The following is a 20,000-nucleotide window of genomic DNA, read 5'->3' as shown; positions in this document are numbered from 1 at the left end:
ACCCGAAGGCCCCTGGCCCACTACCAGACCATGCCCATCATCATCCCTCCTCACCCATCCCCACAATAGTCATCTGTCTCCGGGACTCCGTCCCTCCGTCCTGAAGGAATGTTCTCTGCTAGAACCTCCACCACTGGGCCCCAGATAGGAGGCATCACTGAGTCGATAGCAGGTTATAGTTGGAGCAGGTTATAGTTGGAGCAGGTTACAGTTGGAGCAGGTTACAGTTGGAGCAGGTTACAGTTGGAGCAGGTTACAGTTGGAGCAGGTTACAGTTGGAGCAGGTTACAGTTGGAGCAGGTTATAGTTGGAGCAGGTTATAGTTGGAGCAGGTTATAGTTGGAGCAGGTTACAGTTGGAGCAGGTTACAGTTGGAGCAGGTTACAGTTGGAGCAGGTTACAGTTGGAGCAGGTTACAGTTGGAGCAGGTTACAGTTGGAGCAGGTTACAGTTGGAGCAGGTTACAGTTGGAGCAGGTTACAGTTGGAGCAGGTTACAGTTGGAGCAGGTTATAGTTGGAGCAGGTTACAGTTGGAGTAGGTTATAGTTGGAGCAGGTTATAGTTGGAGCAGGTTACAGTTGGAGCAGGTTACAGTTGGAGCAGGTTACAGTTGGAGCAGGTTATAGTTGGAGCAGGTTATAGTTGGAGCAGGTTATAGTTGGAGCAGGTTATAGTTGGAGCAGGTTATAGTTGGAGCAGGTTACAGTTGGAGCAGGTTATAGTTGGAGCAGGTTATAGTTGGAGCAGGTTACAGTTGGAGCAGGTTACAGTTGGAGCAGGTTACAGTTGGAGCAGGTTACAGTTGGAGCAGGTTACAGTTGGAGCAGGTTACAGTTGGAGCAGGTTACAGTTGGAGCAGGTTACAGTTGGAGCAGGTTACAGTTGGAGCAGGTTACAGTTGGAGCAGGTTATAGTTGGAGCAGGTTATAGTTGGAGCAGGTTACAGTTGGAGCAGGTTATAGTTGGAGCAGGTTATAGTTGGAGCAGGTTAGAGAGAGAGAGAGAGAGAGAGAGAGAGAGAGAGAGAGAGAGAGAGAGAGAGACCTAATCACCACAAGTATATGAGAACAGACAGACAGAGGGAAACAGAAACAGAAAGCTTCCCACTTCAGTACTTCAGGAAAACCATTATCATAACTCTTCATTTGCAACCCTGATTAGAATCCGAAAGAGTGCTGGGAAAGGCCTGACTTTAGGGAAAAACCCTTTCTCTTTATGGAAGAATGGAGGAGATGGACTCTGTTCATTCCATATGAGAGAGAGAGAGAGACAGGGAGCAATAGAGAGAGAGAGAGAGAGATATTGTGACAACGATGTATACATATGTGCAGCTTATGCTCCTCCTTCAGATTCATCATATTATGATGATCAGTTTTTTGACAATCTCCAGACAGAAATCATTGCATTTCAGGCACAGGGTAAAGTGCTTCTTTGTGGAGATTTCAATGCAAGAACAGGTTCTGAGCCTGACTACACTGATGCGGGAGGTAACCACCACATATTTGGACACCCCTCCTTATACAGTAGCCCTATTATAAATAATAGAAACAGTCCTGACCAAATACTGAACAAAAATGGAAAGGAGTTAGTACATCTCTGTCGAGCCTTAGGCCTGTACATGCTTAATGGTAGAATCAAAGGGGACTCTTTAGGTCAGTTTACTTACTGCTCAGCCCTTGGGACAAGTGTAGTCGATTATGCCATCACTGACATTGACCCCTCTTCCATTAGTGCATTCACTGTCAGACCACAGACACCCTTGTCAGATCACAGTCAGATCAACGTGTTTCTGAAGAAATTAACCGGCAATATTCATTCAAAAAAACAGCCCAATAAACTCTACAACATAAACCAATCATACAGATGGGCTCCAAACAGTGCAGAGAGATTCACTGAAACATTGAACTCAAATGAAATAATGAACTCTATACAGTTTTTCAATAACTCACGGTACCAAAACAATAAAGATGGTGTCAATTCAGCTACTCAAAACATCAACTGCATATTCCAAAAAGCAGCATCGAAAGCAAATTTGAGAAAACCAAAGAAATGCAACATCAGAAGCAAAAATCAAAATGTTTCTGACAAATGGTTTGATAATGAATGTGAAACAATTAGAAAACACTTGAGACAAATGTCAAACAAAAAACATAAGCAGCAAAACAACCCAGAGCTACGATATGAATACTTTGAAACTCTGAAACAGTATAAACAAACACTGAAACGCAAGAAATTTAATTATACCAACAGGACACTTGATGAAATTGAAAACGCAATTGACCAAAATCAGTTCTGGGACATGTGGAACAATTTAAGCACAACAAAGCCACAAGAATTAGCAATACAAGATGTAGGAATTTGGAAAACTTATTTTGATAATCTATACAAAAACATCCCACAAAAAGACTTGCAACAGAACCAATTAGAAATTAAAGAAAAATTGAACATCCTTGAATCAGTCATTAAAAACAACCAAAATCCATTAGATTACCCAATAACCCAACAAGAACTAAATGAAAAGCTAAAATCTATTAAATCAAAGAAGGCTTGTGGTCTAGACAACATCAGAAATGAAATGCTGAAAAACAGCACACCTGAGTTGCAAAATGCTGTGCTTAAATTGTTCAACATGGTTTTAACTTCTGGCTGCTTCCCTGATGTCTGGAACCAGGGGCTCATCTCCCTATCCACAAAAGTGGAGACAAATCAGACCCTAATAATTACAGGGGAATTTGCGTAAACAGTAACTTGGGAAAGATTTTCTGTAGCATTTTGAATTCAAGAATTCAAACCTTTCTTCAAGAAAAAATGTAATAAGTAAATGTCAAATTGGCTTTCTCCCTAACCATCGCACTACTGACCATATATACACCTTACACACACTAATTAATAAACACGTCCACCAAAAAAAGAGGGCAAAATCTTTGCTTGCTTTATTGACTTTAAAAAAGCATTTGATTCGATTTGGCACGAAGGGCTATTCTACAAAATTCTACAAAGTGGACTTGGTGGTAAGGTATATGACTTAATAAAATGTATGTACACAGAAAACAAGTGTGCAATAAAAATCAAAAACCAAAGAACAGAATTTTTTTCACAATGTCGAGGTGTGAGACAAGGCTGCAGTTTGAGTCCAAATCTTTTCAACATTTATATCAATGAATTAGCAGACATGTTGGACCAATCTCCAGCCCCAGGACTCACATTATTTGACACAGAGGTGAAATACCTGCTATATGCTGATGACGTGGTACTTCTATCACCAACCAAAGAAGGTCTTCAACAGAAAATTAATATTCTGGAGCAATATTGCCATAATTGGGCCCTGGCAGTAAATTTCCAAAAAACTAAAATCATGATTTTCCAAAAAAAAAACAGATGTCAGAAACACAAATATAAATTCACCCTGAACAACACCTTAATTGAACACACAAAAAATTACACCTATCTTGGTCTGACCATATCTGCATCGGGAAACTTTAATATGGCAGTGAATGCACTCAAAGAAAAAGCCCGCAGAGCAATGTATGCAATAAAAATGAAATTATTCAAAATCAACATCCCAATTAGAATTTGGACTAAAATATTTGACAGTGTAATCCAACCAATAGCTCTTTATGGAAGTGAGGTTTGGGGGCCACTCAATAAACTGGACTTTAAAATGTAGGATAAACATCCAATTGAAGCCCTACATGCAGAATTCTGTCGGAAAATCCTACAAGTTCAGAGAAATACACCAACTAATGCATGTAGGGCAGAATTGGGCCGTTTTCCAATAATAATGAAAATACAGAAAAGATCATTAAAATTTTGGCTACATCTGAATTCAAGTCCAAATTCAAGTCTGCAATTTAAATCACTTCAAACCCAAGAGCTGAGCCCAGAAAGAAGCCCTCTCAGTCAGCTGGTGTTGGACCTCACCAACCAAGCTGACACCAGCACTGCTTCAAAAGAAAGAATTCCAATAAGCAAAATCATGAACCAATCAAAGGAATCATATTTACAACATTGGAAAAATGAAACAAAATCCCAAAGCCAACTAAATTGCTATCTGACCCTAAACAGAGAATATGAATTGGCTGATTATCTCTACTCTGTCAGAGATACGAAGCAGAGACAGATCCTTACCAAGTACAGGCTGAGTGACCACCGATTGGCAATAGAAACCGGCAGACATAAAAAGACATGGCTACCCAAAGAGGAGCGTGTATGTGGTCACTGCATAACAGGGGAGGTAGAGACAGAGATGCACTTTCTCCTTTACTGTGATAAATATTCCTCACAAAGAGATTCATTATTCACAGAAATTACTAAACATATTCCAAATTTTTACAAATTGAACCCAGAGGAAAAACTAAGAATCCTCATGGGCGAAGGAGCAATGGCTCCTCTTGCAGCCAAATATGTATTTTCCTGCCATAGCCTGAGGGACACTGAATAATAACATCTGCATAGTAAGCAGTAACTTAATTGTTATTGCTATTATTGTTATTACTGTAATTATTATTATTTTTGTATTTAATTTTGTATTATTATTTACTACACTTTTATATTTTATATTTGCTATCATTTAGAATTTTGTTACAATGTATATTGTATACATTGTTGCTTTGGCAATATTGACACAATGTTTTTCATGCCAATAAAGCAGTTTGAATTTGAATTTGAATTTGAGAGAGAGAGAGAGAGAGAGAGAGAGAGAGAGAGAGAGAGGGAGGGAGGGACAGGGGAGAGAGAGAGAGAGAGACAGGGGAGAGAGAGGGAGAGAGGGAGAGAGAGAGACAGGGAGAGAGAGAGAGAGAGAGAGAGAGAGAGAGGGGGAGAGGGACAGGAGAGAGAGAGAGAGAGAGAGAGAGAGAGAGAGAGAGAGAGAGAGAGAGAGAGAGAGAGAGAGAGAGAGAGAGAGAGAGAGAGAGAGACAGGGATAGATAGAGGGAGAGAGAGAGAGAGAGAGAGAGAGAGGGGGAGAGAGAGAGAGAGAAACAGGGATAGATAGAGAGAGAGAGAGAGAGAGAGAGAGAGAGAGAGACAGGGAGAGAGAGAGAGAGAGAGAGAGAGAGAGAGAGAGAGAGAGAGAGAGAGAGAGAGAGACAGGGATAGATAGAGGGAGAGAGACAGGGATAGATAGAGAGGGAGAGAGAGAGAGAGAGAGAGAGAGAGAGAGAGAGAGAGAGAGAGAGAGACAGGGAGAGAGAGAGAGAGAGAGAGAGAGAGAGGAGAGAGAGAGAGAGAGAGAGAGACAGGGATAGATAGAGGGAGAGAGGGGAGACAGGGGAGAGAGAGAGAGAGAGAGAGAGACAGGGATAGAGAGAGAGAGAGAGAGAGAGAGAGAGAGAGAGAGAGAGAAGACCTGAGGAAAACCTGAGTCTATGCCTTCACTATGGTGAATCACTAAAACAATATAGAAATACACTACGGAAAAAGAAGGAACAGCATGTCAGAAATCAGCTCAATGTAATTGAAGAATCCATAGACTCTAACCACTTCTGGGAAAATTGGAAAACACTAAACAAACAACAACACGAAGAATTATCTATCCAAAATGGAGATGTATGGGTAAACCACTTCTCCAATCTTTTTGGCTCTATAACAAAGAATAAAGAGCCAAAACATATACATGATCAAATACAGATCTTAGAATCAACTATTAAAGACTACCAGAACGCACTGGATTCTCCAATTACATTGAATGAGTTACAGGACAAAATAAAAACCCTCCAACCCAAAAAGGCCTGTGGTTTTGATGGTATCCTCAATGAAATGATCAAATATACAGACAACAAATTCCAATTGGCTATACTAAAACTCTTTAACATCATCCTTAGCTCTGGCATCTTCCCCAATATTTGGAACCAAGGACTGATCACCACAATCCACAAAAATTGAGACAAATTTGACCCCAATAACTACCGTGGAATATGCGTCAACAGTAACCCTGGGAAAATCCTCTGCATTATCATTAACAGCAGACTCGTACACTTCCACAATGAAAACAATGTACTGAGCAAATGTCAAATTGTCTTTTTACCAAATTACCGTACAACAGACCATGTATTCACCCTGCACACCCTAATTGACAACCAAACAAACCAAAACAAAGGCAAAGTCTTCTCATGCTTTGTTGATTTAAAAAAAAAACCTTCGACTCAATTTGGCAGGAGGGTCTGCTATACAAACTGATGGAAAGTGGTTTGTAAGTCGCTCTGGATAAGAGCGTCTGCTAAATGACTTAAATGTAAATGTAAATGTGTTGGGGTAAAACATATGACATCATAAAATCCATGTACACAAACAACAAGTGTGCGGTTAAAATTGGCAAAAAACACACACATTTCTTCACACAGGGTCGTGGGGTTAGACAGGGATGCAGCTTAAGCCCCACCCTCTTCAACATATATATCAACGAATTGGCGCGGGCACTAGAAAAGTCTGCAGCACCCGGCCTCACCCTACTAGAATCCGAAGTTAAATGTCTGCTCTTTGCTGATGATCTGGTACTTCTGTCACCAACCAAGGAGAGCCTACAGCAGCACCTAGATCTTATGCACAGATTCTGTCAGACCTGGGCCCTGACAGTAAATCTCAGTCAGACCAAAATAATGGTGTTCCAAAAAGGTCCAGTCGCCAGGACCACAAATACAAATTCCATTTAGACACTGTTGCCCTAGAGCACACAAAAAACTATACATACCTATACTATACACATCAGCACCACAGGTAACTTCCACAAAGCTGTGAATGATCTGAGAGACAAGGCAAGATGGGCATTCTATGCCATCAAAAGGAACATAAATTTCAACATACCAATTAGGATTTGGCTAAAAATACTTGAATCAGTCATAGAGCCCATTGCCCTTTATGGTTGTGAGGTCTGGGGTCCGCTCACCAACCAAGATGTCACAAAATGGGACAAACACCAAATTTCCTCTGTGTACAATGTAGAACATCAAATAATGCATACAGAGCAGAATTAGGCCGATACCCACTAATTATCAAAATCCAGAAAAGAGCCGTTAAATTCTACAACCACCTAAAAGGAAGTGATTCCCAAACCTTCCATAACAAAGCCATCACCTACAGAGAGATGAACCTGGAGAAGAGTCCCTAAGCAAGCTGGTCCTGGGGCTCTGTTCACAAACACAAGCACACCCTACAGAGCCCCAGGACAGCAGCACAATTAGACCCAACCAAATCATGTGAAAAAAAAAGATAATTACTTGACACATTGGAAATAATTAACAAAAAAACAGAGCCAACCAGAATGCTATTTGGCCCTAAACAGAGTACACAGTGGCAGAATACCTGTCCACTGTGACTGACCCAAACTTAAAGAAAGCTTTGACTATGTACAGACTCAGTGAGCCCTTTTAATAAAAAATAAAAAACATTGTTACTTTTTTTCTTTCCAGTCTTGTCGCATCGCTGCAACTCATGTACGGACTCAGGAGAGGCGTGAGCTGTGCGTCCTCCTTCACCCAACCAAGCCGCACTGCTTCTTGACACAATCCTGGGAAACGTTAGAGGAACACCATTCACCTGGCGACCAACGCACCTGGCCCGCCACAGGAGTTACAGGGGTTACAGGAGATACAGGAGATACAGGAGATACAGGAGTTACAGGAGTTACAGGGGATACAGGAGATACAGGAGTTACAGGAGTTACAGGGGTTACAGGAGTTACAGGAGATAGAGGAGATAGAGGAGATACAGGAGTTACAGGAGTTACAGGAGATACAGGAGATACAGGAGTTACAGGAGTTACAGGGGTTACAGGAGAGTTACAGGAGTTACAGGAGATAGAGGAGATAGAGGAGATACAGGAGTTACAGGAGTTACAGGAGATACAGGAGATACAGGAGATACAGGAGATACAGGAGTTACAGGAGTTACAGGAGTTACAGGAGATACAGGAGATACAGGAGATACAGGAGTTACAGGAGATACAGGAGATACAGGGGTTACAGGGGTTACAGGGGTTACAGGAGTTACAGGAGATACAGGAGTTATAGGAGATACAGGAGTTACAGGAGTTACAGGAATTATAGGAGTTATAGGAGATACAGGAGATACAGGAGATACAGGGGTTACAGGAGTTATAGGAGTTACAGGAGATACAGGAGATACAGGAGATACAGGAGTTACAGGAGTTACAGGAGATACAGGAGTTACAGGAGATACAGGAGTTACAGGAGTTACAGGAGATAGAGGAGATAGAGGAGATACAGGAGATACAGGAGATACAGGAGATACAGGAGTTACAGGAGTTACAGGAGTTACAGGAGATACAGGAGATACAGGAGATACAGGAGTTACAGGAGTTACAGGAGATACAGGAGATACAGGAGATACAGGAGATACAGGAGATACAGGAGTTACAGGAGATACAGGAGATACAGGAGTTACAGGAGATACAGGAGATACAGGAGTTTGTGACGTAGAAGTCCGTCACTGGCCACGCAGGCAGCATTTGGTTCTTTAACGCACACACATATTCATCACTCCTCCCTGCGCCATTATAAGATAATTTAACAATGTGGGTCGACACACCAATTAACTTCTGTCTTGGTGCATGCATTTCACACTTGTCAATGTTCATATTTGAGAGATACAATAATTATTATACTTATCAATGTTGTGGATGAGCGCATTGTTTGTTTGTTCTGTTCCTCTCTCTCCATCTCTGTAGCTTCCGGGTATGCTGGAAAAGGACCCGAGCTAAGGGAATTGGGTTGGCTTTATAGTGCCTGTCCCAACATGGCTCATTAATGCATATGGGCATATTGAAAGATATTGTCAGTAGTGATGTAATGTTGTAAATGTTATGTTGTGATATTGTTTAAAACCGTGTTGCAATGTATATCCTTTAGTATGTTTAGTTCATGGAAAATGTAGGTTTGTATTGTTAATTGATAAATTAATTAGGGTTAATTGTTCTGAGGGGAGGGGCTAGCCCTACAAAAGGAGCCTCTCTTTCAGTCATGGAGAGGCAGTTTGGATTGAGCTGTGGATGGGGCAGCATTGTTTTTAAGCTGTCCCATAAGGTAGACGTTGATGGCAGTACTGTTGTTTTTTGTTCCGGAATCACTTGTAAATAAACACCTTTGCACAGAAGAACTTTTGCGGTTCCGCCATCTTTTTTTTTGATAGAGGTTAGGTTATCCAGTTTAGCCTTCTGGCCTACTCTACGTGACAGAGTTACAGGAGTTACAGGAGTTACAGGAGATACAGGAGATAGAGGAGTTACAGGAGATACAGGAGTTACAGAAGACACAGGAGTTACAGGAGATACAGGAGTTACAGGAGTTACAGGAGATAGAGGAGTTACAGGAGATAGAGGAGTTACAGGAGATAGAGGAGTTACAGGAGATATAGGAGATAGAGGAGTTATAGGAGTTACAGGAGATATAGGAGTTACAGGAGTTACAGGAGTTACAGGAGTTACAGTAGTTACAGGAGATAGAGGAGTTACAGGAGATAGAGTTACAGGAGATATAGGAGATAGAGGAGATATAGGAGTTACAGGAGTTACAGGAGATAGAGGAGTTACAGGAGATAGAGGAGATATAGGAGTTAGAGGAGTTACAGGAGATAGAGGAGTTACAGGAGATACAGGAGATAGAGGAGTTACAGGAGTTACAGGAGATACAGGAGTTACAGGAGTTACAGGAGATACAGGAGTTACAGGAGATACAGGGGTTACAGGAGTTACAGGAGTTACAGGAGTTACAGGAGATACAGGAGATACAGGAGTTACAGGAGTTACAGGAGATACAGGAGATACAGGAGTTACAGGAGATACAGGGGTTACAGGAGTTACAGGAGATACAGGAGTTACAGGAGTTACAGGAGTTACAGGAGTTATATGAGTTACAGGAGATACAGGAGATACAGGAGTTACATGAGTTATAGGAGTTATAGGAGTTACAGGAGATACAGGAGTTACAGGAGATATAGGAGTTACAGGAGATACAGGAGTTACAGGAGATACAGGAGATACAGGAGATACAGGAGTTACATGAGTTATAGGAGTTATAGGAGTTACAGGAGATACAGGAGTTACAGGAGATATAGGAGTTACAGGAGATACAGGAGTTACAGGAGATACAGGAGATAGAGGAGATACAGGAGATACAGGAGATACAGGAGTTACAGGAGTTACAGGAGATACAGGAGTTACAGGAGATACAGGAGTTACAGGAGTTACAGGAGATAGAGGAGTTACAGGAGCCACAAGTGCGCGATGGGACAAGGATATCCCTGCCGGACAAACCCTCCCCAAACCCGGACGACACTGGGCCAATTGTGCGTCACCCAATGGGTCTTCCGGTTGCGGCCGGCTGCGACAGAGCCTGGACTTTCTCTAGTGGCCCAGCTCGCACTGCGATGCCTTAGACCACTGAGCCGCTCGGGAAGCCCAAGTGTTATTAACTATGCTAAATGTCTAACTAGGTTTTAGTGTTTAGTCAGTGTTAACTATGCTAAATGGGATGTCTAACAAGGTTTTAGTGATTAGTCAGTGTTAACTATGCTAAATGGGATGTCTAACTAGGTTTTAGTGTTTAGTCAGTGTTAACTATGCTGAATGGGATGTCTAACTAGGTTTTAGTGTTTAGTCAGTGTTAACTATGCTAAATGTCTAACAAGGTTTTAGTGTTTAGTCAGTGTTAACTATGTCTAACAAGGTTTTAGTGTTTAGTCAGTGTTAACTATGCTAAATGTGATGTCTAACAAGGTTTTAGTGTTTAGTCAGTGTTATCTATGCTAAATGTGATGTCTAACTAGGTTTTAGTGTTTAGTCAGTGTTAACTATGCTAAATGGGATGTCTAACAAGGTTTTAGTGATTAGTCAGTGTTATCTATGCTAAATGGGATGTCTAACTAGGTTTTAGTGTTTAGTCAGTGTTAACTATGCTAAATGGGATGTCTAACTAGTTTTAGTGTTTAGTCAGTGTTAACTATGCTAAATGTGATGTCTAACTAGTTTTTAGTGATTAGTCAGTGTTAACTATGCTAAATGGGATGTTTAACTAGTTTTTAGTGATTAGTCAGTGTTAACTATGCTAAATGGGATGTTTAACTAGGTTTTAGTGTTTAGTCAGTGTTAACTATGCTAAATGTGATGTCTAACAAGGTTTTAGTGATTAGTCAGTGTTAACTATGCTAAATGGGATGTCTAACAAGGTTTTAGTGATTAGTCAGTGTTATCTATGCTAAATGGGATGTCTAACTAGGTTTTAGTGTTTAGTCAGTGTTAACTATGCTAAATGGGATGTCTAACAAGGTTTTAGTGATTAGTCAGTGTTAACTATGCTAAATGTGATGTCTAACTAGGTTTTAGTGTTTAGTCAGTGTTAACTATGCTAAATGGGATGTCTAACAAGGTTTTAGTGATTAGTCAGTGTTAACTATGCTAAATGTGATGTCTAACTAGGTTTTAGTGATTAGTCAGTGTTAACTATGCTAAATGGGATGTCTAACTAGGTTTTAGTGATTAGTCAGTGTTAACTATGCTAAATGGGATGTCTAACTAGGTTTTAGTGTTTAGTCAGTGTTAACTATGCTAAATGGGATGTCTAACTAGGTTTTAGTGATTAGTCAGTGTTAACTATGCTAAATGGGATGTCTAACTAGGTTTTAGTGATTAGTCAGTGTTAACTATGCTAAATGGGATGTCTAACTAGGTTTTAGTGTTTAGTCAGTGTTAACTATGCTAAATGGGATGTCTAACTAGGTTTTAGTGTTTAGTCAGTGTTAACTATGCTAAATGTGATGTCTAACTAGGTTTTAGTGATTAGTCAGTGTTATCTATGCTAAATTTGATGTCTAACTAGGTTTTAGTGATTAGTCAGTGGTATCTATGCTAAATTTGATGTCTAACTAGGTTTTAGTGATTAGTCAGTGTTATCTATGCTCAATGGGATGTCTAACTAGGTTTTAGTGTTTAGTCAGTGTTAACTATGCTAAATGTGATGTCTAACTCGGTTTTAGTGATTAGTCAGTGTTAACTATGCTAAATGTGATGTCTAACAAGGTTTTAGTGTTTAGTCAGTGTTAACTATGCTAAATGGGATGTCTAACTCGGTTTTAGTGTTTAGTCAGTGTTAACTATGCTAAATGGGATGTCTAACTAGGTTTTAGTGTTTAGTCAGTGTTAACTATGCTAAATGTGATGTCTAACTAGGTTTTAGTGATTAGTCAGTGTTAACTATGCTAAATGGGATGTCTAACAAGGTTTTAGTGATTAGTCAGTGTTAACTATGCTAAATGGGATGTCTAACAAGGTTTTAGTGTTTAGTCAGTGTTATCTATGCTAAATGGGATGTCTAACTCGGTTTTAGTGATTAGTCAGTGTTAACTATGCTAAATGTGATGTCTAACAAGGTTTTAGTGTTTAGTCAGTGTTAACTATGCTAAATGGGATGTCTAACTAGGTTTTAGTGTTTAGTCAGTGTTAACTATGCTAAATGGGATGTCTAACAAGGTTTTAGTGATTAGTCAGTGTTAACTATGCTAAATGGGATGTCTAACTAGGTTTTAGTGTTTAGTCAGTGTTAACTATGCTAAATGGGATGTCTAACAAGGTTTTAGTGTTTAGTCAGTGTTAACTATGCTAAATGGGATGTCTAACAAGGTTTTAGTGTTTAGTCAGTGTTAACTATGCTAAATGGGATGTCTAACAAGGTTTTAGTGTTTAGTCAGTGTTAACTATGCTAAATGGGATGTCTAACAAGGTTTTAGTGTTTAGTCAGTGTTAACTATGCTAAATGGGATGTCTAACAAGGTTTTAGTGTTTAGTCAGTGTTAACTATGCTAAATGGGATGTCTAACTAGGTTTTAGTGATACAATAACTGTAGGCTGTGACTGGACTGGACTGGACTGGACTGGACTGGGTTGCCAGATTGTATGAGGGTATGAGTTAGGAGCTCCCTCTTTAATGGATTAATGCTGAGTTTCCAGCTGGAGTCGAAAGCAGAACACACACTGAATACGTCCTTCCCCCCACCTCCACAGCCTGATTTATATACATATTTAATGATGGAAAAAACAACAGGTTTGGGCTTGATCCAAACAATTACTGTTCATTAATTCAGACTAAAAGAATAGAAGAATCGATGTCTGCACACTGTAACGGTATTGGTCGTCGGAAGATGAGGAATCAAGATGAAGATGAAGAGGAGGAATCGTCGGACCAAAGCGCAGCATGGTAGGTGTTCATGCTTTCTTTATTGACACTGAACACGATAACAAAAATAACAGAGGGGAACCAGTCCTGAAAGGTGCAAAACGCTAAACAGAAATGAACAAACAAAACAAAAACCCATGTGGGGAAAAGCTACCTAAGTCTGGTTCCCAATCAGAGACAACGACAACCATACCCGGCCAAAAACAAAGAAATACAAAAACATAGAAAAAATAACATAGAATGCATACCCCAAATCACACCTTGACCAAACCAAAATAGAGACATAAAAAGCTCTAAGGTCAGGGCGTGAGAGCCACTGACTAGTTAAAACTTTCTGTCTGTCTGTCTGTCTGTCTGTCTGTCTGTCTGTCTGTCTGTGTCTCTGTGTCTGTGTGTGTGTGTGTCTGTCTGTGTCTGTCTGTGTGTGTCTCTGTGTGTCTGTCTGTGTGCGTGTGTCGACAGAACAGTGTTTGTTTTGTTTTTTGGGGGGAGCTTGCAATTGCGTTAATAGACTTTGAGTCCTTTGTCAAATCTGCAAGTTACCAAACAGTGGAAATCGCCCAACACCCAACATCCTATGTACTGTACTGTACATGTGAGCATCTCGCTGTGAAGATAGCGTTGGAGTAATGGAGGCTGGAGGGGGCAGAACATCACCTCTGGTCTCCTCCAACCTCTGGTCTCCTCCAACCTCTGCCTGTCCCTCAACGTCCCTGGTCTCCTCCAACCTCTGCCTGTCCCTCAACGTCCCTGGTCTCCTCCAACCTCTGGTCTCCTCCAACCTCTGGTCTCCTCCAACCTCTGCCTGTCCCTCACCATCCCTGGTCCCACATCTCCCTGGACCTTGTCACGGGTCTTTCCCTCGTCTGATGGCAACGCCGCCATCCTGACCATGGGGGATCAGTTTTCCAAAGCCACCCACTTCATTCCTCTCCCCAAAACTACCTTCTGCCAAAGAGGGCTCAGCTTATGGTGCAGCACGTCTTCCGGATCCATGGTCTACCAGTGGACATGGTCTCAGACCGTGGTCCTCAGTTCTCTCCCGGTTCTGGAAGGCGTTCTGCACCCCAGTGGGTTGTCGGCCAGCCTTTCCTCAGGGTTCCACCCCCAGTCCAACGGTCAGTCAGAGCGAGCCAACCAGGACCTAGAGACTACTCTGCACTGCCTGGTCTCCACCAACACCACCACCTGGAGCCAGCAGCTTGTGTGGGTTGAATACGCCTGAGTGTTCCCTGGGGTATCAGCCCCCACTCTTCTCTGAGCAAGAGGTCGACGTACCTTCTACCCAGATGTTTGTCCGCTGCTGTCGTCGTGCCTGGAGGAGAGCCCGGTTAGTCCGGCTGCTGTCGTCGTGCGGGAGAGAGAGCCCGGTCAGTCCGGCTGCTGTCGTCGTGCGGAGAGAGAGCCCGGTCAGTCCGACTGCTGTCGTCGTGCCTGGAGGAGTGCCCGGTCAGTCCGGCTGCTGTCGTCGTGCCTGGAGGAGAGCCCGGTCAGTCCGGCTGCTGTCGTCGTGCGGAGAGAGAGAGCCCGGTCAGTCCTCCTCAAGACCACCTCCAGGTATCGACGACAAGCGGATCGCCATCGGACCCCGGCTCCCCGGTATCGGCTCGGTCAGAAGGTATAGCTGGATCTTCCCCCTGGGTGGAACCCTGCAAACCCCCCTCCCCAGTTTATCAATCCGTTTCCCATCTCCAAAGCCATTATTTCCTCTGCTGTTCGTCTTCTGTTGCCCCATACCCTTCGTATACTTCCTTTCGTGTGTTCAGAGTTAGACCCACTTCTCAGATCCCTTTGTTTCCTGTTACATTAGCTTCCATAGTGAAATATCCTCTGACTCATAACATCCCAACATGCACTTCTCCAGATTTGAGCCATTTTCTCTTGAGATTCTATGAAAATTCAACCGCCACTTGTATGTTTGCAGTCAATCTGATTCTCCGGTTGTGATTCAGGTTGTTGTGGTTGTCGTAGGTGATGTGGTTGTTCTTTGTTGTTGTCGTGGGCGTGCCAGAGTGGGAGGAGTTCGCGGCACTGAGTGCTACCTGAATGTCCAGGTGGAGCTGATCCAACTACCTCATCAGCTGACTCACAGAGTCACACCACGGGGACTGGGACGGACACACAGGTTATAATGTGATGGGATTAGACCCCCCCAAAAAAAGATTGCCACTTGCATGGCACTCATTGCCCACACAAACACAGGTGGGACCTACAAAATGTAAAAAGAGGAGGTTGGCAGAGGAGGCTGGCAGAGAAGACTGGCAGAGTAGACTGGCAGAGGAGACTGGCAGAGGAGACTGGCAGAGGAGACTGGCAGAGGAGACTGGCAGAGGAGACTGGCAGAAGACTGCCAGAGGAGACTGGCAGAGGAGACTGGCAGAGTAGACTGGCAGAGGAGACTGGCAGAGGAGACTGGCAGAGGAGACTGGCAGAGGAGACTGGCAGATGGTCAAATGCAAGTGTTTACATTAGGATCAGCACCTTCTAAATTGAGATTTGACTGTTGTGGTTGTTATTCCAGCCGTACTGAAACAGACTGATGTACACAGAGTCCTCTGTGGGTAAACTACAGTGGAAACAGACTGATGTACACAGAGTCCTCTGTGGGTAAACTACAGTGGAAACAGACTGATGTACACAGAGTCCTCTGTGGGTAAACTGAGGTTGCAGGAGCACACATTAACATTGCACGAGCCATGAAAGAGCAGTACTGTGTGTGTGTGTGTGTGTGTGTGTGTGTGTGTGTGTGTGTGTGTGTGTGTGTGTGTGTGTGTGTGTGTGTGTGTGTGTGCTTGAATGTGTTTGTTGCCAATGAAATTCCATACTCGTCTTCTCCCCCTCCTCCCCCACCCTCCCCCACCCTCCCCCACCCTCCCCCTCCCTCCCCCTTAGCAGGTTATAAATAGCTTCCAGGCTAGGATACACAGCCAGTTCTCTGTGTCTCTGTAGGAATCTGTAGATCTGGGGTTGTAAGCTCACAGGAAATGGCTTGACTGCCAAACCATACATACATGAAGATATTTCACATAGTAAGGATGGAGGTAGAGGGGGTAGAGGTGTGGGGGACTATGTATGTACCAGCCCCCCCTTACAACTCTGGGATTAAAACAAAAGCAGTTTTTGTTTCGAGAGAGAGAGAGAGAGAGAGAGAGAGAGAGAGAGAGAGAGAGAGAGAGAGAGAGAGAGAGAGAAGACAATATCCAAATTGACTGTTAGTTCAGTTGTCCAGCCTTCAGCTATACTCTACTTATACAGATACCTCCAGACCTCCAGACAGTAGAACTACGACCCATACAGAGACCTCCAGACAGTAGAACTACAACCCAGGACATGACCGGTAGTCCCATCAGCCCTCTCTTCACTCAGTGACATTAATTAAAAGGTCTGAACCTGAAATGGCATCCTATTCCCTATATAGTACACTACTTTAGATCATATAGGGAATAGGGTTCCACAGGGCTCTGGTCTAAAGTAGTGCACTATATAGGGAATAGGGTTCTATAGGGCTCTGGTCTAAAGTAGTGCACTATATAGGGAATAGGGTTCTACAGGGCTCTGGTCTAAAGTAGTGCACTATATAGGGAATAGGGTTCCATAGGGCCCTGGTCTAAAGTAGTGCACTGTATAGGGAATAGGGTTCCATAGGGCCCTGGTCTAAAGTAGTGCACTATATAGGGAATAGGGTGCCATAGGGCTCTGGTCTAAAGTAGTGCACTATATAGGGAATAGGGTTCCATAGTGCCCTGGGACACCCATGTCCAGTCACTCAGTCAGAACACCATTGCAATACAACCACAGACTGTCCACCAGAGACACCACAGACTGTCCACCAGACACACCACAGACTGTCCACCAGAGACACCACAGACTGTCCATCAGAGACACCACAGACTGTCCACCAGAGACACCACAGACTGTCCACCAGAGACACCACAGACTGTCCACCAGACACACCACAGACTGCCCATCAGAGACACCACAGACTGTCCACCAGAGACACCACAGACACACCACAGACTGTCCACCAGAGACACCACAGACTGTCCACCAGAGACACCACAGACACACCACAGACTGTCCACCAGAGACACCACAGACTGTCCACCAGACACACCACAGACTGTCCACCAGACACACCACAGACTGTCCACCAGAGACACCACAGACTGCCCATCAGACACACCATAGACTGTCCACCAGAGACACCACAGACTGTCCACCAGAGACACCACAGACTGTCCATCAGAGACCCCACAGACTGTCCACCAGAGACACCACAGACTGTCCACCAGAGACACCACAGACTGCCCATCAGAGACACCACAGACTGTCCATCAGAGACACCACAGACTGTCCATCAGAGACACCACAGACTGCCCACCAGAGACACCACAGACTGTCCACCAGAGACACCACAGACTGTCCATCAGAGACACCACAGACTGTCCACCAGAGACACCACAGACACACCACAGACTGTCCACCAGAGACACCACAAACTGCCCACCAGAGACACCACAGACTGTCCATCAGAGACACCACAGACTGTCCACCAGACACACCACAGACTGTCCACCAGAGACACCACAGACTGTCCATCAGAGACACCACAGACTGTCCATCAGAGACACCACAGACACACCACAGACTGTCCACCAGAGACACCACAGACTGTCCACCAGAGACACCACAGACTGTCCACCAGAGACACCACAGACTGCCCATCAGAGACACCACAGACACACCACAGACTGTCCACCAGAGACACCACAGACTGTCCACCAGAGACACCACAGACTGTCCACCAGACACACCACAGACTGTCCACTAGACACACCACAGACTGCCCATCAGACACACCACAGACTGTCCATCAGAGACACCACAGACACACCACAGACTGTCCATCAGACACCACAGACTGTCCACCAGAGACACCACAGACTGTCCACCAGAGACACCACAGACTGCCCATCAGACACACCACAGACACACCACAGACTGCCCATCAGACACACCACAGACTGTCCATCAGAGACACCACAGACTGTCCACCAGAGACACCACAGACTGTCCATCAGAGACACCACAGACTGTCCACCAGAGACACCACAGACTGTCCACCAGACACACCACAGACACACCACAGACTGTCCATCAGAGACACCACAGACTGTCCATCAGAGACACCACAGACTGTCCACCAGACACACCACAGACTGTCCACCAGAGACACACCACAGACTGTCCACCAGAGACACCACAGACTGTCCATCAGAGACACCACAGACTGTCCACCAGACACACCACAGACTGTCCACCACAGACAAACCACAGACTGTCCACCAGACACACCACAGACTGTCCATCAGAGACACCACAGACACATCAGAGACACCACAGACTGCCCATCAGACACACCACAGACTGTCCACCAGAGACACCACAGACTGTCCATCAGAGACACCACAGACTGTCCACCAGACACACCACAGACTGTCCACCACAGACACACCACAGACTGTCCACCAGACACACCACAGACTGTCCACCAGAGACACCACAGACTGTCCACCAGAGACACCACAGACTGTCCATCAGAGACACCACAGACTGTCCACCAGAGACAGCACAGACTGTCCATCAGACACACCACAGACACACCACAGACTGTCCATCAGAGACACCAGACTGTCCACCAGAGACACCACAGACTGTCCACCAGACACACCACAGACACACCACAGACTGTCCACCAGAGACACCACAGACTGTCCATCAGAGACACCACAGACTGTCCACCAGAGACACCACAGACACACCACAGACTGTCCACCAGAGACACCACAGACTGTCCACCAGAGACACCACAGACTGTCCACCAGAGAAACCACAGACTGCCCATCAGACACACCACAGACACACCACAGACTGTCCATCAGAGACACCACAGACTGTCCACCAGAGACACCACAGACTGTCCATCAGAGACACCACAGACTGTCCATCAGAGACACCACAGACTGTCCACCAGACACACCACAGACTGTCCATCAGAGACACACCACAGACTGCCCATCAGAGACACACCACAGACTGTCCATCAGAGACACCACAGACTGTCCATCAGAGACACCACAGACTGTCCATCAGAGACACCACAGACTGCCCATCAGAGACACCACAAACACACCACAGACTGCCCATCAGAGACACCACAGACTGTCCACCAGAGACACCACAGACTGTCCATCAGAGACACCACAGACTGTCCATCAGAGACACCACAGACTGCCCATCAGAGACACCACAGACACACCACAGACTGCCCATCAGAGACACCACAGACTGCCCATCAGAGACACACCACAGACTGTCCATCAGAGACACCACAGACTGTCCATCAGAGACACCACAGACTGTCCATCAGAGACACCACAGACTGCCCATCAGAGACACCACAGACACACCACAGACTGTCCACCAGAGACACCACAGACTGTCCACCAGAGACACCACAGACTGCCCATCAGAGACACCACAGACTGTCCATCAGAGACACCACAGACTGCCCATCAGAGACACCACAGACTGTCCACCAGAGACACCACAGACTGTCCACCAGAGACACCACAGACACACCACAGACTGTCCACCAGAGACACCACAGACTGCCCATCAGAGACACCACAGACACACCACAGACTGTCCACCAGAGACACCACAGACTGCCCATCATAGACACCACAGACACACCACAGACTGTCCATCAGAGACACCACAGACTGTCCATCAGAGACACCACAGACTGTCCA

General features: G+C 44.5%; 1 protein-coding gene across 1 annotated transcript in view; it reads right to left on the bottom strand.

Annotated features, from left to right (window-relative positions):
- Positions 1 to 14,070, bottom strand: part of LOC135549435 (stAR-related lipid transfer protein 13-like) — an 85,214-nt gene extending 71,144 nt beyond the window's left edge. The window contains 1 exon segment of the mRNA XM_064979404.1: positions 13,968 to 14,070. Coding sequence (XP_064835476.1) covers positions 13,968 to 14,070 — 103 coding nt within the window.
- Positions 14,071 to 20,000: the final 5,930 nt, after the last annotated feature.

This window comes from Oncorhynchus masou, chromosome 12 (assembly GCF_036934945.1).
Source record: "Oncorhynchus masou masou isolate Uvic2021 chromosome 12, UVic_Omas_1.1, whole genome shotgun sequence".
NCBI classification, from domain to species: Eukaryota; Metazoa; Chordata; class Actinopteri; order Salmoniformes; family Salmonidae; genus Oncorhynchus; species Oncorhynchus masou.
Note: the sequence above shows the minus strand (reverse complement) of the source record. Positions and strands in the feature narration are given on the sequence as shown.